The sequence below is a fragment of the Penicillium robsamsonii genome (genome assembly GCF_028829455.1).
Source record: "Penicillium robsamsonii strain IBT 29466 chromosome Unknown utg000005l_segment0_segment0, whole genome shotgun sequence".
Classification (NCBI taxonomy): domain Eukaryota; kingdom Fungi; phylum Ascomycota; class Eurotiomycetes; order Eurotiales; family Aspergillaceae; genus Penicillium; species Penicillium robsamsonii.
Window position 1 is genome coordinate 1,107,230 of NW_026643223.1, and position 20,983 is coordinate 1,128,212.

The following is a 20,983-nucleotide window of genomic DNA, read 5'->3' on the forward strand; positions in this document are numbered from 1 at the left end:
AAGACTTTGTTCGATTCCCGTGAGACGAGGCAGAGATAGAAAGGAAAGCGGGAGAAACAAAGCAAACTAGCTAACTACGAGGTCCTGTCACCATGGATGGCCTAAGGGCCCCAAAGGCATCCTCCCTACTAGCCCTAGTGGGGAACCACAGGGTACTGCAAATTCTGACAGACCCCATTGCATTCCTTATAAAGTCCGATAAATCCGTATCCCCCACAATTCTGAGCAGGGTTGCCGCTGCAGGGATATAGACAATTTCCCATCGGGGTGACCTTCGGTTCGTTGGCAGGGTCAACGCTATTGCCACAATAGCACTCTTGGGAGTTCTCGAGGCCTGCAATTGTGTATCCACCCGCCTTACATTTCTGGATACACTTTGCGACGGTCATGTCAGACCCCCGTGAACTGGAGCCTGTGAGGATGCGGACGCCGCCTGCGTTATCGACCGTGCAACCGATCCACTCCCAACCCAGCTCAGTGGTGACATCGGTATAGTAGTGCCGTGGTGATCCAATTTGTGTAGGTGCACCACAGCCAGTGAATATAGTCGCATCATTGGGCCCCGGCTGGATGGGATTGCAGCCTGGTAGGGCATCGAGCCATCCTCCAACTTCTTCGTCGATTGACTGTTCTAAAAGACAGCCATCTGTGACAGAGTCGGGGTATAGATGGATTGGCGGGCATTTAGTTATATCACCGCCACCGTCATTGCAGGTGTCAATCGCCTCTTGAAGAACATCCACATTCCACCCGTTGACAAAGTCTCCATGTAAGCCGTATCCCGTGGGATCGCCGAAAGAAAACACAAATGGCTGACTGTCACCATACCACATGTCTGCAAATTCCTCGGTGTGCCATGTGATCTCGTAAAAGATGGACACGATTCGAACGGGATGCGATGCGGGGCACGGGCCGTTGTCATAGGTCTGAGTCGGATATGCCATGTGCGACTTATGATCAGGGCTGTCCAAATTGATTCCGTCCCAGCAGGAAGGAAAGTAAATCTGAGCACGGAGACCATTGGGGCAGTTTGTCTTCGGGAATCCATTCGTTTGGGGCGTACCAGGACCATTGTAATTGAGACAGGCGAAGCTACGCGCATCAGCAGCGATTGTGTCCTTGTATTGGCGGTCAAATGGATTGCCAGCAATCATCCGGAAGCCAGGCGGGGGAGCCACGATTGCACCGTCGGTAGTTGGGTCTGGACGTTGCCTAGGTCTTTTAGCATCACTCCTTGATTAAGATATAATATATTCTTACTCGTAGTAGATCAAAGCTCCGCCGTTCTGTGGGACTTGAATGAAACTACCATTTTGGGCATGGTAGTAAAGTGCCGCCACCCAATAGTTGGATTTGTCCTCAACCGGGGAGCACGAGTTGCATTCTGAAGTTTGTGTCATGTCGTAGTTCATGGTAAATCCGAAACCGGATCCTCCCATGATAGTGTGGACATGATTGGAGGCTACTCCAGGTGAGATGAGCGGGTCTGCTCTCTCAATCACTAGAGGTGTACTGCATGGCACCTTAAAGAAGGCAAATGCAGCGTTGAGGTATAAAAAAAGAGAGAGAGTATACTCCGCAAAAAACCGCATTGTGAAGGACCTGGACCCTCTAAGACTGTTCTCCTCAGCAGAAAGGTTTGAAGCTTTTTTTTTTCTTTAATCGTGGCAGGTGTGACTCTTTTATCACCATGGTCTTTGTTCTCTTTGGTGTCAATCCAATGTAATCATCTATATTATGTTTTGTTTTTATTCGTAAGCGAGAAAAGTGTATACAGAATTTGAAAACTACAAAAGCTTTGTTATCTCCGTGATTCCGCTGTGTACACTATATTGATGCACTCATATTCTATATGGTTACATTTTATAGCGCTCAGTGCCGGAGTTCTTGTCGGAATCAGCTTAGTAGACATGAACCCCGCAGGTACGGCCACAGACTGAAAATTCTTAATTAAACATGCATATTTTGCGGGGTTCGCCTGCGGGACATGAAGTAGATTAAAAAGAGAATTGTGGAGAAACGGACTTATCGGCATTTACCAGGAATGTGGGACTGTCAAAATATGCAGTAATCGTGCCAAGCGCCCAACACTATGGAGTGGTATGAAAATATTACTACGCCTGGTTTTCGAATTAAGCCTACACCTAGTGGTTATACGGACGATGAAACAGCTCTCTAATAGCTTTTCTCCTTCCACGAAGCTACAATTTCTCGGGTTTAAAAGGGGAGGCCTCGGCTTCTTTTAATGGATAATCATGGATCCCGTATAACTATCGAATTCGCCCAATTTTATACCGCGAAAAATATTATCCCAGCATATTTCTTACCCCATACAACACATATCTGTTAACCGCTCGATGGTGAAGCTTTCCAATGCTTAAAGCATTACTTTTGTACGACAAATAACGAGGTCGTTATGTGGGGTGGAACTGCTAGTAAAAAGCGAGATTTCTTCCGGATTATCGAATGGTTCGGCAGCAAGCTTTTACCCAAAGAACTATCAGATCCTCTTTAAAATCTAGGGATATCTACCCGCTAGGTCCAGAGGTTATTCTTAGTCCTTTACGTCAAAAAGCCCTTGAATCAGAAGGGTCCCCCCTTAGGATTTTCACACCGTCACCCCCTCCGGATATCCTAAGCTCAGCCACCAACTCCCCGCCAGATACAATTCAGCGGGTCAATAAGCTTAATCTTAAGCTTCTTGATGACGTTGAGAAGCTAGAGAACCTATCTCGGGATTTTAAAAGGCATATTCAACGAAGTATGCAAGCAAATACTTTTTTATTCCAATAGCTTGATCTAGTGAAGGAGAGTCTAAAGACCTCTCAATTCCACAAATCAGCTGCAAATCAGCCAAAAAAAATGGGGAATCGCTTCTTAGGACTAGGGGCTCGGCTCTATCGCCTATATGCGCAAATAGGATGATGGTAAAAAGGCAGGATGCTGAGGCTAAGAAGTTGATTCGTCTACAAGCAAGGCAGGCCAATGCCTTAGAAGCTCAATCGCAGGCCCAATTAGCTAGGGATTTAGCTGAAGCTGAGCATGAAGCTTCAATGGCAGCAAGAGATAGTAGTGGTGGAAATTGGTATATAGATATTACTGGGGGTTACCTGTAAATAGGTTGATAATTTGAATTTTGCATCTTGTGGGTAATTTGCATCTAGTGGGGCGCACCAACACAGGGTGTGTGTGTAGGGCGCTTTGCACGATTACCTCTTAGTCCCATCCAGTAGCAAGGTTATATTTTGGGGGCCCGAGGTTGAGCTACTCCTCCTGACCTCAGCTAACTACAAATTTTACGTCGAGAAGCAGATCACAGATATAGAGCCTCCGGAAAGCCATTGAGTTTTGTTTAATCCTATATCCTTTCGCACCTATATCCAGTTCAAGAGGGTGTTCCACTGCTCCATATAGAAGAAACCTTAGATGTTGGCATAAGCATTCCCCAAATCCGAAAGCGCAGTGCCATCGGCATTGATGAGATATTCCGGGAAAGCACCAAAATAGGCATACCTCTCCACATAGTCCTGCGAATCCAACCACGGAAGAGCGTGTTCCAAAAAGGCAATCTGCTGTTCCTCATTACCATAACACTCAAACTCGGTGATCCAGATCGGCAAACCCAAAGCATCGTGCGCATTTGTGACATTACCCTCAAACCAAGCAGCCCCATTCTGGCCCTCCGGAGTAACGCAGTCCTGGTAATAATGAATCGCTGCAAAATCCAAATGACAACCTGTGCAGTTTCCCAGGAAGTACTGAGTCCAGGTGGCGGTATTGTAGGCACCGCCAGAAGAGGATCCCACGTTGTTCCACAGCACGCTTGGAGACCCGATTCGTACAGTTCCAGCAAATGGCTGGATGTACGTGAGGTACCCCGCGGCGGCCTTTTCCGGTACGATATTGGATGAGGCATCATAAGTCAGATCGGGTTCATTGAATCCAAGGACGTTGAATGTTCCAGGAGTCTGCACAGCTGCGGTCCAGTCTGTATCAGGCCCATTTGGGAGGCCCCAGAGCATCGGTACGCTGTTTATTCATTTAGTATCGAGGTGGACAGCTCTGTGGTGTTTGACTTACAATTCGAATGAGGAATCTAGGTTCCAGGAGGGGAATCCCCAGTCATAGCCCCACGAGACCTTGTTGTCTCCTTTGAACAAGTTTGCGTAGACTGCGTCGCTGGAGGGATTGTTGTTGTTGTAGGCAATGCCTCGTTTGCCAGTGAGGCCGTGTACACCATGGAGAAGAAGAAGCACACCTGATAAAATGGAGGTAGGAGCCATTGTCGATCTTTGAGTTTGAAATGAGGCAGGTGAATTTGATTCTTATTTTTCGAAGGAATAAATAGCTTAACACAAGTAGGGAAAAACAACGGTTGTCTTAAACTACGCTACAACGCAGTGCGTGGAGGGTCGTGTTTACCGTCACTCCGAATACCTGAATGTAGCCCATGACTCAGGCCGTAGTCTGTAAACTCACTCCCTGTACTGTGAGCCAATTACTACAAGGCTGGAGACGTTCTGGCTTTGCTGATCCCCGCACTTATGCCTGTTATTCTTGTGGGGGGAGATGGGAGATGAGCCACTCAATTACTGCAGATAGTAGGAAGCCTCGTCACTGTCGTGGAATTGCGGCGCTTCTCAGGGGCTCAATTTGAAAAACATCTCCATCTGAAACGATCTTTCACTCAATTCATCAGCGGATTTTCGGATCACGGAAGGGATATAGGACCAGTGCGCGATGCTTTGTTCACAAGTCCCTTGCATTAGCCCCGCATCAACGGCAATATCCAAAAAGTGAAGCCAGCGGAATCTCGGAACTAGGGTCGATTATGATTGCCGCTATAGAATTCCCGCAAATGTGATCCTGCAACATCTTAGGCCCAAGCCAGGTACGGCCCATTTTATGGGGGAGTCCGGGGTAGACGGATGACTCCGCGACGATGCCAATCGATGCAACTTCATAACTCGTTTTGTTTTCCAAGGCATGCTATATAAAGAGAGAATCATGGCTGACGTCTTTCCTCGATTCCAACCCAAACCAATTTGTCGAGAAGAAATGGTTCGGCTCAATATCTTTGCCCTTATGCCCTTTGCACTCGGGGCAACTGCAGCTGTGCTTGATATTCCATCTGTTGATGCTGCTGTTGCCGCTGCGCTAAAGGGCTACGGAAACTATGAAGCCTACTCTGGCCCTCAAAAGAAGCCACCGCCTCAGGTAAACGGTAAATTGAAACAAACCAAAGTGGCACTTGACGATTCATCCTATTGGCTTGAATCCATAAGCCACCAGGGTGTTTCTGCCTTTGGCGCTTCTGGATATCAAATCTTTCGCAATGTCAAGGACTTCGGTGCCAAAGGTAATTCATCATGGGGACGCTACATGGTACAAATGCTGACCTCAATCCTAGGAGACGGTGTTACCGATGACACAGCGGCTATCAACGCAGCCATCAGCAGTGGCAACCGATGTGGGCAGGGTTGTCCGTCCGACACGACAACCCCGGCATTGGTCTATTTCCCTTCGGGAACTTACAGGATCTCGTATCCCATCTTTGACTACTACTATACGCAAATCATTGGAGACCCCAACGACTTGCCCGTGATCAAAGGATCATCGGAATTCCAAGGTGGATATCTCATCGATGCCGACCCGTACTTCGGCTCGGATCTCAACTGGGCATCTACCGTGGTATTTTTCCGATCAATTCGAAACGTCGTTCTTGATCTTCGCGACATTCCCCCTGGCAACACTGTTAGTGGCATTCACTGGCCAACAGCTCAGGCAACTAGCCTCGAGAATATGGTATTCGAGATGAGCTCCGCGTCCGGGACCAAACACCAGGGTCTCTTCATTGAAAGTGGTCTGTTTACCCCGTATCCACAAGCAAACAGGATCATAGGAACTGATAATGTGCAGGCTCCGCCGGGTATCTTGGCGACCTTGTCTTCAATGGTGGAAATATTGGCGCCGCACTAGGCAATCAGCAGTTCACGACCCGCAACTTGACATTTAACAACGCCGTTACCGCTATTAGCCACTATTGGGATTGGGGTTGGACATACAAGAACATCAATATCAACAACTGTCAAGTCGGGATCGATATCAGCTCTGGCGGCCATGATGAGCAGAGTGTCAGTTCCATTACCCTACTGGACAGCTCCATCACGAACACCCCGGTCGGCATCATCACTTCGCGCGACTCCACCTCTCAACCTGCCACCGCAGGTAGTATTATCCTCGAGAACGTTTCCACCCAGAATGTCCCGGTCATTGTTCAAGGCCCGAATCAGCAAACGGTTCTTGCGGGGCCCAGCCTTCACGTTGATGCCTGGGGTCAAGGACATCGCTATACCCCGAATGGACCGACTGTTTTCCAGGGCACGTTTTCCCCAAACAACCGTCCCGCATCTCTACTTCAAGGACAGCAATTCTATGAACGCTCGAAGCCCCAATACAAAAGCGCCACTACATCCTCCTTCAGCAGCACCCGCAGTGGGGGAGCAAAGGGCGACGGAAAGACAGATGATACGGCAGCTCTGCAAAAAGTGATCAACGATGCTGCATCCTCTGGTAAAATTGTGTTCTTCGACGCCGGATCGTATCTTGTGACGAAGACCCTCGAAATCCCTGCAAATTCCAAGATCGTGGGCGAAGCATACCCGGTCATTCTGTCCAGTGGAAGCTTTTTCAATGACATTGCCAACCCTAAGCCCGTTGTTAGAGTCGGGGCATCTGGCGACAGTGGCCAGGTCGAATGGTCTGATATGATTGTCAGCACACAAGGCGCTCAGGCAGGTGCTATTGCTATCGAGTGGAATCTGGCTTCCTCCTCCAATAGCCCATCTGGAATGTGGGATGTCCATGTACGGATTGGAGGATTTGCGGGTTCCCAGCTTCAAGCTGCGCAGTGTCTTGCAACCCCAGGGACTGCTGTGACTTCTGAAACGGTAAACAAAAATTGCATTGCTGCGTTCATGTTGATGCATATCACGTCGTCGGCAAGTGGATTGTACATGGAGAACAACTGGCTCTGGGTTGCGGACCAGTAAGTCCATACTTGCTCCTTTTCGCAATCAGACATTTTGCTGACCAGCTAGTGATCTCGACGGTAATGGCCAGATTACCATCTACAGCGGCCGTGGCTTGAATATTGAGAGTACCCAGGGAAATATTTGGCTGTGAGTCTGGCTCCAAAATAAAGAAAGCAAAGTGCAGAGAAGCTAATCACCTCTTAATGTGCAGCTCCGGTACCTCAGTAGAGCACAACGTTCTTTACCAATATCAGCTCGCTTCGACAAAGAATATCTACATGGGACAAGTCCAGACGGAGTCCGCGTGAGTACATATTCATCCAAACATCGGCACAAGCCTCACTAACGAACATACCAGGTATTACCAACCCAACCCTCTGGCCACAACTCCTTTCCCGGTTGTTCCATCACTTCATGATCCCGACTTTGCAGATTACTGCTCAGGCAAAGGCGAGCATTGCTCCGAAGGTTGGGGCCTGCGGGTCCTGGACTCGACAGATATCTTCGTGTATGGTGCCGGCCTATACTCGTTCTTCGACAACAACGATGCTTGTAAGTATCACACTCCTTATATCACCTTACCTACACTTCAACTAACATTTTGCAGCATGCTCGGCTCAAGATTCCGGGAGGAGCTGCCAGAACTCGATTTTCAGTTTAAAAGGCTCGTCGTCGATCAGCGTCTATAATCTGAACACCGTGGGCTCGGACAGTATGGTTGATATTGATGGTAGAAGTGCTGCCAAGCAGGCGGATAATGCGAATGTCTTCAATGAGAACATCGCACTCTTCAGAATGTGATTTTGGTGAGTTGGCTTGCCAGGTACCGCTATACCGCTATACCGCTGATCAGTGGGCTGCAAGAAGGATATCTCATTCTGCATCACTCTTTGCATTCGGTGGGCTGTGCATTTGGACCATGAATTTGCGGAATGGCATAGCTGGCAAATTGCAAGTTGCCTAGGGGCATTTCGAAGGGCGTGTTGGATCGTGAGCTTCAAGACCGAAGGCTCTGGATACGACATGTGGTATGTTCGCGCTTAAAGTGGGTCTCCTAGGCTCTATTGCTACACTGCTATATGAATTATTTGCCGGTTTCTCGGATCTTGAGGCCCAGTTGTAAGGGCAAAGTCGCGTATACATCCCAGTGAGCCCAGATGCCATGTGAGTCCCGCATATCGTATCTCCACTCATTGTGTATGCCTCACGTGTATCCCGACAAATGTGAGTAGAGCTCCCAGGAATCAATCACCGCTTTCCAGGAATAAGATGAGAATTGTTAGGAACTAGCTAAGTTAAACCTCTTCTGCGCGAGCATGTAATGGCGAAAGAGCAAGATGAAAAGCCCACTATGTGCTTTCTGAAGCGTATATATATTGTGCTCTCCCTACATGATCACAGATACCAGCTCAACAATCTATATCTTCTCCAGCAGATTACATGTAAACCTCGCGATTGACATGAGACGCTTTTACATTTTTATTTTCATCACGTCCTGGAATCCTGCTCATCTCCAATGGGTATTGGGCCAAGTATTGGGCGATCCCTTGCACCGTGAGCGGTGCATATGGGTAGGAGATGACGGGAATCACTGTTAAAACACCGTGCCGCTTGACTCCCGGATAAATGGAGTATTATGCTTTCAGCTGTCCCTGAACCCCCCCTTTCGCGTATCCATCGGCACAGGGATTTTCATCGGCTGCAAAGCAGTTATTTTGCTTTGAGTACAGGCGCCATCGCTGTCGGCCAAATGTGTGGGCCAGCCGATTTTTGAATTTGTTGGACGTGCGCCGAGACTAAGCCAAGGATGTCACGATTTGCTCGGAATCTCATGATTTGGCTTCATTGGTACATCAATGGCCAACCAGCATGTCCTATAATGTCGCCACTGCCGTGTTCTCTAATGAGGCCGTCTCAGAAACAAAGGGACCGCCTGGCAAAGAAGCAAAACCAGCGATAAACTCCTAGGTGCATTTAGGTTGGCCCGAGCCGTGAAAATCGAGGATCCGGACTTTCTCCAGACCATAAGCGGCTTTAATTATGCTGTCTGTTACGTGCCTTAAGCATAAACATGGAATTCACGAATAACCTAAGAGTTCTATATGTCCTGTCAAATTGGTGGGGGCGACTGATATGCTCTTCTCTTACTGACCTTGGGCCTCTTAGATTTCGATGGTAAGTAAATGGTAAGGATTTTCATTTAGAGGCTTTAATATATATACTAATTATTAACTAGCATAGAAAGACAGAAAAACGACCCTTCGATCTATGAGAACGGCCTTGGCTTATACTGGTAGATCCAGCATCTACTAGACGATAGTGATGAAAGCTCACCTGTGCCACACGCGATTATAGACACTATCGCACACGTCCCCGCAAATCATGCCGACCAGAGTCTCACTCGTCATGAAGTAAGAGCTATAATAAATATGATGCTCATTCGAACATCTCATGGTCCTTTCCGGAGATATCTTATCCACCCAGTAAGTAACCTACACTATACCTAGGTATGATCGTCTTACGTCTTACTAACCCCCTGTCTCTACGTACATATAGTTATTAGTTCTCTCCTATATGGGCGAACAGCACGGAAGGATCCTTCAAGCTTCATTCGATGGAGAAAATTTGGTTCTACAGTATGTATAATGATCAGTCGAGTCACGTGATAACAAAGCCCCCGCGCTGACATCAGCAAACGACGCCAGACCCAAATGGGTAAACCATCAACAGCCAGTGCGGCAAAACAATCAATTCCCTCCACCTCCCCCATCTGACTGATCTATGCACTCTGCTAACGCGCAAAACGCCGTTTCGGGGCCGCAATCATGAGGATTACTGAAATTGTCATAGATGTGAGTCTCAACATTTTTCCATCGCTATTCACTGCGCTAACTAGATCGTTAGGGATTCAAATCGTACGCTGTGCGTACGGTGATCTCGGGATGGTATGCAATCCCCCACCTCCAAGCATGAAGCAAATCATACCTTTCGCAAACTCTAGAGGTGATCAAATTTACTAATCGCGCAATGTAGGGACGAAGCCTTCAACTCGATCACCGGCCTGAACGGTAGTGGTAAATCCAACATCCTCGACGCCATTTGTTTCGTGCTTGGTATCACCAACATGACCACGGTGCGCGCGCAAAACCTCCAAGATCTCATCTACAAGCGCGGCCAAGCTGGTGTCACAAAAGCCAGTGTTACAATCGTTTTCGACAACCGGGACACCGCGAAGTCACCGATCGGATTCGAGGAATATGCGAATATCTCCGTCACTCGACAGATTGTGCTGGGCGGCACAAGCAAATATTTGATCAACGGCCACCGTGCACAACAGCAGACCGTTCAGAACCTGTTCCAGAGTGTCCAGCTGAATATCAACAACCCCAACTTCCTCATTATGCAGGGTCGCATTACGAAAGTCCTGAACATGAAATCGGTCGAAATCCTGTCGATGATCGAGGAGGCAGCTGGTACACGAATGTTTGAGGATCGACGAGAAAAGGCAAACAGGACAATGGGAAAGAAAGAGCTGAAGCTGCGCGAGATCGAAGAACTGCTGAAGGAAGAGATTGAACCTAAGCTCGAGAAGCTCCGGTCCGAGAAGCGAGCCTTCCTCGACTTCCAACAGACGCAGAACGACCTCGAGCGTTTGACCCGACTTGTTGTCGCCCATGACTATGTTCGTGGCGGCGAGCGGTTGAGAATTGCAGGCGAAGAGTGCGAAAACAAGCGTAACAAAGCGCAGGCACTCGAAGACAATGCGAACAAGCTCAAAAATGAAATTGCTCACCTGGAGGAGGACGTGAAACGAGTGCGCACAGCTCGCGACAAGGAACTCCGAAAAGGCGGCAAATTCCAGGGGCTTGAAGATGAGGTCAAGAACTACTCGCACGAGTTGGTCCGAATGACCACGGTCTTTGATTTGAAGAATGCAAGCATGGAGGAAGAGAAAGAGAAGCGACAGACTATTCAAAATACTGTCACCGATCTTGAGAAAGTCTTGAAGGAGAAGCGCAAGATCTATGAGAAGCTACAGGCCCAGTACGATACCGCCAAGGCCGAGCTGGACGCACAAAATCTAGAGGTGGAGCAAAAGGAGGAACTTCTCCAGACATTGCAGACTGGTGTTGCCTCAAAGGAGGGCCAAGAGAGTGGCTATCAGGGTCAACTGCAAGATGCCCGTAATCGCGCAAGCAATGCCGCCACGGAACAAGAGCAGGCAAAGCTCAAAATCAACCATCTTGAGAAGCGAATCAAAGAGGAGGAGCCTCGCGCAAAGAAGGCAAAGGAGCAAAACTTGGGACTTTTGCGCGATCTCGAAGGGTTGAAGTCGCAAGCCAACAAGCTGGAGTCCGAGCTGACTCGACTCGGGTTTGAGCCTGGGAAGGAGGAGCAGATATATCAGGAGCAGACCGAGCTTCAACGGGATATCCACGACCTCCGCCAGCGGGCCGATGGGCTCAAGCGGCAGGCAGCAAACATCGATTTCAACTACGCAGACCCTCATCCCAACTTTGACCGGTCCAAGGTCAAGGGCTTGGTCGCTCAACTTTTCACCCTCAACAAAGATCAGGTTCCAGCTGCGACTGCTCTGGAGATCTGCGCCGGTGGTCGTCTTTACAATGTGGTCGTGGACAGCGCAGAGACCGGTACCCAGCTGCTTCAGAAAGGCAAGCTGCGCAAGCGCGTGACTATCATTCCCCTTAATAAGATTTCTGCCTTCAAGGCCTCCGTGGAAAAGATCGGAGCTGCACAGAACCTTGCCCCTGGAAAGGTTGATCTTGCTCTATCCTTGGTTGGATACGATGAGGAAGTTCTGGCGGCGATGAACTATGTTTTCGGCAATACCCTTATCTGCCAGGACGCCGACACAGCTAAGAAGGTAACATTTGATCCATCAGTTCGGATGAAGAGTGTCACGCTGGAGGGCGATGTTTATGATCCGTCCGGAACACTTTCCGGTGGAAGCTCCCCCAATTCGAGCGGCGTTCTCGTTACTTTGCAAAAGCTCAATGAAATCACCAAGGGACTGCGGAGCAAAGAACGACAGCTTGCGACTTTGGAAGATCACATGAAGAGAGAAAAGAAGAAGCTCGATTCCGTTCGCTCCATCAAACAAAATCTGGATCTCAAGACCCATGAGATCAAGCTTACCGAGGAGCAAATTAACAGCAACTCTTCGTCTTCGGTATGTCTCCTCCTAACCCGTTCCCCGCGATTTGCAACTGACCCGAAGTAGATTATTCAAGCTGTTGAGGAAATGAGAGCGAACATCGAACAACTCAAGAAAGACATCGCCGACGCTAAGTCTCGCCAGGCCGACGCATCCAAGGATATCAAGCGAATTGAGAAGGACATGAGTGAATTCAGCAACAACAAAGACAGCAAATTGGAAGAACTGCAGACTACGCTCGATAAACTCAAGAAGAGCCTCACCAAGAATTCTAGCTCAGTCAAAGAGCTGCAGAAGGAATTACAGACTTCCAGACTAGACTCTGAGCAAGTTGGAAGCGATTTATCCGCGGCCGAGGAGCAATTGGTTGAGTCGGACAACACCCTCAGTTCCCAAGTAGAGGAGATTGAATCACAAAAACGGGAGCAAGCGCGGCTAAAGGTATGCGATGCCCTCGCAACACTACTCAATAGTCATTTGACTAACAATTATAGGATGCCCATGATATCGCGCAGGCTCGGCTTGATGATGAGAGGGCCAAGCTGACCGGGTTTGACGAGGAATTGCGAGAATTAGAACAAGCCATGAAGAGCAAATCCTCTCAGATCACTGAGGATGGACTAGAGGCGCAGAAGCTCGGCCATCAGCTCGAAAAGCTCCAGAAGGATCAGCACACTGCTAGCCAGGCCGTGGCTCACATGGAACAGGAACATGAGTGGATTGCAGACGAGAAAGAGAACTTCGGACGCGCCAACACTCCCTACAATTTCCAGAACCAGAACATTGCCGAGTGCAAGTCTACCCTACGCAACTTGACAGAGCGATCTCAGGGCATGAAAAAGAAAATTAACCCGAAGGTCATGAACATGATTGACAGTGTCGAGAAGAAGGAGGCTGCTCTAAAGAACATGATGAAGACAGTCATCCGTGACAAGCGAAAGATCGAGGAGACCATCATGAACCTGAACGAATACAAAAAGGAAGCTCTCCACAAGACGTGGGTCAAGGTGAATGGCGACTTCGGACAGATCTTCAACGAACTCCTACCGGGAAGTTTCGCCAAGCTCGACCCCCCCGAGGGCAAAGACATCACAGATGGTCTCGAAGTGAAGGTGTCCCTGGGCAAGGTCTGGAAGCAGAGCCTGACAGAACTGAGTGGTGGCCAACGTTCGCTCATTGCTCTCTCATTGATCATGGCGCTCTTGCAATTCAAGCCTGCGCCAATGTACATTCTGGACGAGGTCGACGCCGCGCTAGATCTGTCACACACGCAAAACATCGGTCGACTGATCAAGACCCGTTTCAAGGGATCTCAATTCATCGTTGTCTCGTTGAAGGATGGCATGTTCCAAAACGCCAACCGCATCTTCCGCACGCGGTTCAGCGAGGGTACTAGTATTGTTCAAGCGTTGACTCCTGCGGATTTAAAATAAGCATGCACATGAGTTTGATTGTCTATAGTTTCTTTCTTGGTGTGTTGGTCCGGTTGGGTGTGAGATTATCATGTCTGGCCTTTGGTGTTTGGTTGTTTTTGGATGGGAATGGATCTCTGTTTTACGAATTATGCAAAGTAAATACTATTTCCAATTCGATTGGGTATTGCCCTCCGCTTTACTGGGTTCGATGCTATATAAGCACGCGCGTAGCCATTTCAGAATCAAAGGGATTGCTTTGCCATCTTGTAGAAACACTTGATATATAAATAGTCCACGGAGAGTATGAGGGCATTATCATTATATGCTTCCTTTTTTGGAGCAGTTCGGGTCACAGACTAACTATATATGAAGAAAATAGTTCAACTGCCGTTACTTTTTACACCTTGATTCCTTCATAAGTGCACAATATAAACTTAGGAGTGCCAATATAAGTGTCGTTGGGAAGGACAAACTTGGAAACTCCGATACCCGGCACGTGCCCGATTCTCGACCCGGTGCCACCTTCCAATGCGCATTCGATTTCATTGAATTACCCCCATTGAGCCAATACTGAAGTATCCCGCCTGGGCATCACTTGTATCAAATCATATTCAACTCGACTTCTTGCCTTTCTCTCAGAACCGTCACAGCTAGATACCAGCACTGGGACCCCGAACACCTCACTCAACTTCCGCTCCGCCAACACAAGATGACAGACGACGACCCTTCGTTGAACATACCTTCGCTTCTGACTCTAGCGGTTGTATCATACTTTGTGCTCCGATGGTTCTTTAACCGCGATGAAAGCTCCGCGGGAGGAAACCGAGGTCGGGGGCGCGGCAATGTTGTCGATCCGGCACAGGTGGAACAGATCGCGCAGATGTTCCCTCAACTGAGCACTCGGGATATAATGTGGGATCTGCAACGTAATGGGGGCAGTGTCGCTGCAACGACAGAGAGAGTTTTGACTGGACGGGGGCTGGAAACGGTACGTGTTGAGCTGATGCTGTCATTAATTTTCCCCGCCTTGTTTTTGCCCAAGACAACCCGACTTGGCTGCAGGCTTCAAATATCGACTTCAAATATCAAAGCATTGACTAATCCACTCTCTTAGCCTCCTCCTTCGTTCCAGCCTCAGGTCCCAATCCCGTCCACCAACATCCCGCCGACGCAGACCGCCACGGCCACATCCACACCCCAAGTCGACGCACAGAACCTGATCTCTCGGTATAATCTGAAAGAAAAGGCCGATAGCCCTCCTGTGGAATCACAGCCCGAAACACCTTCGAAGACCTCCTGGTCTCAGAATAAGGAAGAGCGCCAGCGGATACTACAGAAGCGCCGGGATGACATGATCTTGGCGGCGCGGAGGAAGATGATGCAAAAGAACCAGGGCGATGTCCAATGATATGAGAATTGTCACGCTCGCCTGCCGACAATGTAATTCTCTGTACACTGTTTTTGACGTCGATAACCTAGCCAAACCCGGAACCAATGTTTCCTGGGGGCCGATATACCCTCTCCATTCTTTTGGTTTTGTCTCGCGACATCATTCGTCGTTTGTATTAAAGCGTTCGCATGCTATATGGTGTTAGTTAAATTGGAACAATTTCGATTATAACCGTTGGTCATTGGATCCGAAGGGTATATTGGATTATATACATGAAAGTCGTTTTGAGCATTGGTCTGCGTCACATATGCACCGAAGAACTCCGAATAAAAGAAACCCAAAAACAGGAGAAAAAAAAATACGGCTCGAAATGCTTAGAACTCCATGTAATCTTCTTCTTCGTCATTGTCCTGGGTGCCGTCATAGCCACCATTTGCTCTCTGCTCGGCCATCTGTTCACGGCGGGCTTGTTCCTTGGAGGACCCAATTCTCCTATGCGCCAGTTAGCAACGAAATTTTCCGTATCCCATGTGCTCGGATATGAAAGTGTCCGAGCATGAGACCAAACATACCGCAGACCATCCACCACGCCAGTAATAAACCCTCGCTCCTCTCCTAGCTCCATACCACCGACACCCGTCAAAGCAACACCACCGCCACCGGTCGCCGCAGCATCCAGAACATCAACACCAGACCTCATTTTCGCCATGCGCACCTCGCGCAGGTCCTTCAGCAGTCTCCGTATCTGATCCGGGTCCACGAGATCATCGCTTGCGGCCTCAAGCAGCATATTCCCAACCTCAACCCAGTGAAATGGTAGTGAGGGCGGATCTCGCGAGGACGTCACGGTCTGGGCTGTGTTTTGGGGTAGGAAAGGCGGCGCCGCATAGTACCGATTACCATCTGGTGTAAACTGCGGTCGAGCAAATGGTAGGGCGTCGCGGTCTAGAATGCTAGGTTGACCAGGGAGGGGAGGAGGTGGGGAGAAAGCGTTTTTGTAGTCTTGGTGCTGGGACTCGAATTCGAGGATGAGAGCTAATGGCTCTGGGTGTAGCCATGTTGGTGGGATGATGTTTGCGCGGCGTTGGCGTTTGAGGAGGAGTGCGAGCCAGAGGGGGAGTGAGGCGCGTCGGGGCGGGACGAGAGGTTCAACGGGGCCCTGCAGATAGTTAGATTTGGAGAGTTCAGATGAAGTAGTTCGGAGGCGCATTCACTCCTAGTAATTCGAGGCCTTCTAGACGTTGGCGAGGCACAATTGTCACTGTTTCCATCTCCGCCAGGAAGGCGATCTCTGAGGCTGTGATGCCCCGAGGAAGAGGGAAAGCCATAATGTGAATAGGAAAGTGAAGGCGATTTCAATTTCTTAGAGTCGCGATCTCATGGTTTTTCTTGGGATGATATAGGTCGTCCTGGTCGCGATGTTGACCGTTTGCTTCGCGTTTCTCTCGTTTTTCTTTTCTTTTCTGATGATCGTATATCTGGTTTTCAAATTCTCAATTGCTTTTTCTTTGAATGTCTTCACTTAATTTGAAGTCACGTCGAGATGACAACTTCGAAACTGTCCAAACGTTTGAAACGTTTGCATCGGATGAGCTCCGCAAGCTCCGCCTGGGACCCGGTGGCCGAAGAATTGCAAATTGTCAGGCAACTTTTCAAGATTGCTGCTAATGGTTATATAGACAGCATGGTCAATCCTCCAGAATCTGATCGCAGCCGGAGTGCTCGATGGTTGGTCCCCTTTTGTTTAGTCTTGATTCCTCTCTGGGTGAGTCTTGTCAACAAGGCTGTCCCAGAACCCTACCTCGACGAAGTCTTCCATGTCCCGCAGGCACAAGCATACTGGGCGCATAAGTGGACGCAATGGGATCCGAAGCTGACAACCCCACCGGGCCTGTATCTGTGCTCATACATCATCTTCGCTATTGTGCTGCTGCTACGCGGGTCCCCGACAAAGCTCACTCCGGATGTCCTGCGCATGACGAACGTTGGTGCGACAACAGTTATTCTCCCATGGAGACTGCAAAATTTGCTTGATACCTTGCAGAAGACGAAAAATACTCGGCCGCTGGGAGCGAACATATCACACACCGTGCTGAACATCTGCTTGTTCCCCCCGCTGTTCTTCTTCTCCGGCCTGTACTACACAGATGTTCTTGCATTGCTGGTCGTCGTGGAGGCGTACAACTGGGATCTGAAGAGAGATTCAGAGAGAGACCAGAATATTGAGTCGGGAGAAGGTGTGAAAAGAGCGCCCAGCAATGGCATTCTGGAGACATTGGGATTCTTGGGTTTCGCCCTGGCTGCATTGGTCTTCCGACAGACCAATATCTTCTGGGTCTCGATTTTTCTAGGTGGCCTGCAGGTGGTCCGCAAGATTCGAAAGTCTGCCTCGCCCTGCATGTCATCCAAGGTGTCAACTATCGTGCAACAAGGCCTGCAGAATGAGGTGTATGATCCTCTCGTTTCGGAAGCTTCCTTGGAAGGTAAAGTGATCTGTTGAACACACAATTGAAGCAAGCAGGGCACCATCCTAACTCAGGATATAGATTACTTCAAGACTGCTATTTCACTTGCAACTGTCGGCCTGCGGCAGCCTTTCTCTCTTCTCGTTTCTCTCATTCCTCACATCATCGTCCTTGCGGCCTTTGGTGCATTTGTTCTTTGGAACAACGGAGTCGTCCTAGGTAAGAGTGGCCTGTTTTATGAAATGTGACCCTTGACTGACACTTGCTATCCAATAGGCCACAAGGAGTTCCATACCGCGGGTATCCACCTGGCTCAGATGCTCTACATCTGGCCGTATTTCACCTTCTTCTCGTGGCCTCTTTTCGTCATTCCTCTGATCAATATTCTCGCCCTCAAGCCACTCCCCAAATACCTGAACCTCGGTTTCCCGCCGAAACAGAGGAAATATCCGAAGCTCGCGGCAGCCCTGATTGTCATTCCGCTTATGCTTGCCGTGGTCCACTTCAACACCATTGTGCACCCCTTCACCCTCGCTGATAACCGACACTATGTGTTCTACGTGTTCCGTATTCTTTTGCTTCACCCAGCAGTCAAGTATGCAGCAGTCCCAATCTACTTCCTCTGTGGATGGGCTGTGATCTCTGCATTTGGATTTACCACCATCCAACGTCCGCCCAAAACCCTGCGAGTTCAGAAATCTGCCCCAGCTGCACCATCGGCACCAGCTCCAGCCCCAGCTCCGGCAACTCAAGAGCCCAAACCCACTTCATCCTCTGCGCGCAAGCCTGCACCGGCACACCAACAGCCGCCAAAGGGAACGAAGAAGCCCAACAGACCCAATAACAAGAAGGCCAAGAAGCCTGAACTTCCAGCAGAGACCAAGAAAACTGAGCCACCAGCAGAAATTACGGATCCAAATGATCCCGCGATTTTGGCTAGAGTCCAGCAACATATCCTCACACGTCAGAGAGAATTGATGGAGGCACCGCGAGCTAGCTTCGTTCTTGTTTGGCTGGCCGCTACCTCCCTATCTCTCATCACAGCACCCCTCGTCGAACCCCGCTACTTCATTATCCCTTGGGTTATGTGGCGTGTGCATCTTCCTCCTCTGCCATGTCTGTTCAGGGACCGCGAGACTCGCCCCCGCACAGAGGAAGCCAAACGCCGCGCTGACTTTATTATTAACTCACCAAAGTTCGTGGAGACGGTTTGGTTCCTGATCATCAATTTGATCACCGGATATGTCTTCCTCTACAAGGGCTTTGAGTGGCCGCAGGAGCCTGGCAAGCTTCAGCGCTTCATGTGGTGATATTTCTCCCTTTTTTATTTTAATATTCCCTTTGACCTGCCTTGGTCTTAGGGGTCGCTTGTACAACAGAAATGTAAATTTATTACTCTTTTAAAAGCCATCTGATTTTGGTTGTGATCTGTCATTGAGACCCACCTGGATACATCATATATCGAAGCCGACCTATGCATCGTTCAAGGTGACCGTAGATTGTAGGTTCTATGTATCTTTGATGCAAACAAGAGTGATACCTGCATGTCCCGTAATCGAATAAATTACATAACAAACGAGAAAAGAGGCATCCTTCCCTCTCCATCATCGATTATCTCTACTGCTGGCCCTTCCACGCAGTATATTTGTTGTAAATATCATGACGGAAGGTTTGCTTCAGCTCGGACACCAACTCTAGATCAACCGGCAGCGCAGCCTGGATGGCACCGATACCACATAGGTTGTTCTTTCGATCAATAAACCAAGCAAGGGTCAAGCCACCACCCCAAGTCAACGTCCGCTCGCCATACCATCCATCAACATCCTCAAGCGTCAGTAAACCGCCCAAACCATGGCCAACCTTCATCCCCAGATCCGTGCCGACGCTGAAAAAGACGCCCATAGGACTAGCAAGCGCAGCTTGATGACTTGCCGCCGCTTCAGGGCTAAGATTTTGCTGGAACATATCGTTGACGGTATTGGCATTGAGCAATTTGCCATCATTAGCCAACAATGAGCGCAGAACTTTAACAAAATCCACGCCGGGCAAAAACAACCCATGACCACCAAAGTCACCACGGCCCCGCAAGTTCATATCGCCGCCACCACCGAGTACGGCAATACCAACAGCACCAGGATCACCGGGGTTGAGGTCGACGAGACGGGCTCGTAGCTCCTCACGAGTGACAGGATAGAACTGAGCATCTGCAGTACCGAGCGGGTCAAATATACGCTTCTGCATGAATTCCATCAGCGTTCCGCCCGTAACGCGCTCCACCACGCGACCAGCCCAGTCAAGACCTGGCCCGTACATCCAGCCAGCACCAGGCTGAAAGATGAGCGGGTAGCTGAACATCTCCTCGACTGTGCGAGGGTCGTTATTCTCGGGGTTGGCAAACTGGGCCCGCCACTTGGCGACGAGCGGGTTCATGAAGTGGTAGCAGGTGCCGGAGCTGTGGGTGAGCAGCATCCTGAGGGTGATGGGGCGGGCTGGTGGGTCGAGCTGAGGGCTACCATCATCGGCAAAGCCGGTGAGAACATGTTTGGCAGCAAGCTCTGGGGCGATGGACGATAGATCCCCGTCTAGAGTTAATAGTCCGTCTTCGACGCACTGTAGGGCGGCGATGGTTGCGAGCAACTTAGTGGCTGAAGCTATGTATAGCACGTCGTCGAGCTGCTGTGGCTGCTTCTCGCCTGAGAGTAGGGTGCGCTTTCCGATTGCTTTGTTGTAGACGAAGTGGCCTTCGGCGTCAGTGGCACAGATTACAGCGCCGTTGATCTTACCGGCGTCGATAGCGGCCTGGAAACTAGTGTCCATGTTTGAGAAAATGATATTGATGCAGAGGTTCTACGTAGTTAGGACCTGGGCAGGAGGAAGGTGTTAAATAATCAACAATTAGCTATGTGTACAGTAAGTGGATGTTTACTCGGGGTCCCTTTTGGGATACGTATAGTGGGTGCTCAGACACTAATCGACCAATCCGACCGCCCATACTATCTCTGGGTTAACTGTTGTTCCGGGTTTGCTTATGTAGGTGTATAGCCGCCCTAAGTCGGACAGAATAAAGAGCTCATATGACTCAAAGCTAAGGCCAGTATGAATATACACAAGAAGCAAAACATATGGTCGTTTTATATCTCGTTACAGTATTTTTCAACTTTTCAGGCATCAAAGGCCAATTGCAAGCCCTATGAAAATAACGCTAGTGGCGGCAGGGACACCGCCGGTAGAGACCAAACTTGTGCTGGCATCGGAAGACAAAGATGAAGTACTTGTGCCACTAAATGTAGCAGTGGTGTACGAGCTGGCGAAGGTGGGCTAGTACTGGGTGGCTGTTTGGGCGTAAGAAACGATCGCTGCCTCTCTGGAAGATTCCCACTCTTGAACGCTCTCAGGGAGGTTGCTATACCAGGCGGGGGCATAGTCCCGGCATTTTGCGCAACCAACACAGACGACAAGAATGCAAAGTCAGACCTAAGGGAAGAGTCCCACACAGTTGGTTC

The 20,983-nt window shown here is 49.3% G+C and overlaps 9 protein-coding genes across 9 annotated transcripts; 5 read left to right on the plus strand and 4 right to left on the minus strand.

Annotated features, from left to right (window-relative positions):
• Window positions 1–134: 134 nt before the first annotated feature.
• N7447_008455 (DUF1996 and WSC domain-containing protein) lies at window positions 135–1,592 on the minus strand (the record flags this gene model as incomplete). Its single annotated transcript, XM_057232717.1, has 2 exons — window positions 135–1,212; window positions 1,261–1,592. The coding sequence occupies 2 exons, from the start codon at window positions 1,590–1,592 to the stop codon at window positions 135–137; spliced, it is 1,410 nt and encodes a 469-aa protein (XP_057082259.1).
• Window positions 1,593–2,255: 663 nt separating this feature from the next.
• N7447_008456 (uncharacterized protein) lies at window positions 2,256–3,116 on the plus strand (the record flags this gene model as incomplete). Its single annotated transcript, XM_057232718.1, has 3 exons — window positions 2,256–2,264; window positions 2,674–2,761; window positions 2,809–3,116. The coding sequence occupies 3 exons, from the start codon at window positions 2,256–2,258 to the stop codon at window positions 3,114–3,116; spliced, it is 405 nt and encodes a 134-aa protein (XP_057082260.1).
• Window positions 3,117–3,422: 306 nt separating this feature from the next.
• On the minus strand, window positions 3,423–4,283 carry N7447_008457 (glycoside hydrolase family 128 protein; the record flags this gene model as incomplete). Its single annotated transcript, XM_057232719.1, has 2 exons — window positions 3,423–4,029; window positions 4,081–4,283. The coding sequence occupies 2 exons, from the start codon at window positions 4,281–4,283 to the stop codon at window positions 3,423–3,425; spliced, it is 810 nt and encodes a 269-aa protein (XP_057082261.1).
• A 775-nt stretch (window positions 4,284–5,058) lies between these two features.
• On the plus strand, window positions 5,059–7,835 carry N7447_008458 (glycoside hydrolase family 55 protein; the record flags this gene model as incomplete). Its single annotated transcript, XM_057232720.1, has 7 exons — window positions 5,059–5,359; window positions 5,411–5,863; window positions 5,920–7,048; window positions 7,101–7,181; window positions 7,246–7,338; window positions 7,393–7,586; window positions 7,642–7,835. 7 exons carry the CDS (start codon window positions 5,059–5,061, stop codon window positions 7,833–7,835), a joined length of 2,445 nt encoding a protein of 814 aa, XP_057082262.1.
• Window positions 7,836–9,859: 2,024 nt separating this feature from the next.
• N7447_008459 (condensin subunit SMC2) lies at window positions 9,860–13,643 on the plus strand (the record flags this gene model as incomplete). The annotated part of the gene is made up of 5 exons (XM_057232721.1): window positions 9,860–9,886; window positions 9,939–9,979; window positions 10,068–12,225; window positions 12,277–12,651; window positions 12,705–13,643. 5 exons carry the CDS (start codon window positions 9,860–9,862, stop codon window positions 13,641–13,643), a joined length of 3,540 nt encoding a protein of 1,179 aa, XP_057082263.1.
• Window positions 13,644–14,334: 691 nt separating this feature from the next.
• Window positions 14,335–15,033, plus strand: N7447_008460 (uncharacterized protein; the record flags this gene model as incomplete). The annotated part of the gene is made up of 2 exons (XM_057232722.1): window positions 14,335–14,613; window positions 14,740–15,033. 2 exons carry the CDS (start codon window positions 14,335–14,337, stop codon window positions 15,031–15,033), a joined length of 573 nt encoding a protein of 190 aa, XP_057082264.1.
• Window positions 15,034–15,389: 356 nt separating this feature from the next.
• Window positions 15,390–16,343, minus strand: psf2 (DNA replication protein PSF2; the record flags this gene model as incomplete). The annotated part of the gene is made up of 3 exons (XM_057232723.1): window positions 15,390–15,507; window positions 15,588–16,174; window positions 16,230–16,343. The coding sequence occupies 3 exons, from the start codon at window positions 16,341–16,343 to the stop codon at window positions 15,390–15,392; spliced, it is 819 nt and encodes a 272-aa protein (XP_057082265.1).
• Window positions 16,344–16,558: 215 nt separating this feature from the next.
• alg10 (dolichyl-P-Glc:Glc(2)Man(9)GlcNAc(2)-PP-dolichol alpha-1,2- glucosyltransferase) lies at window positions 16,559–18,790 on the plus strand (the record flags this gene model as incomplete). Its single annotated transcript, XM_057232724.1, has 3 exons — window positions 16,559–17,498; window positions 17,562–17,699; window positions 17,757–18,790. 3 exons carry the CDS (start codon window positions 16,559–16,561, stop codon window positions 18,788–18,790), a joined length of 2,112 nt encoding a protein of 703 aa, XP_057082266.1.
• A 307-nt stretch (window positions 18,791–19,097) lies between these two features.
• Window positions 19,098–20,297, minus strand: N7447_008463 (serine hydrolase domain-containing protein; the record flags this gene model as incomplete). The annotated part of the gene is made up of 1 exon (XM_057232725.1): window positions 19,098–20,297. The coding sequence occupies one exon, from the start codon at window positions 20,295–20,297 to the stop codon at window positions 19,098–19,100; it is 1,200 nt and encodes a 399-aa protein (XP_057082267.1).
• Window positions 20,298–20,983: the final 686 nt, after the last annotated feature.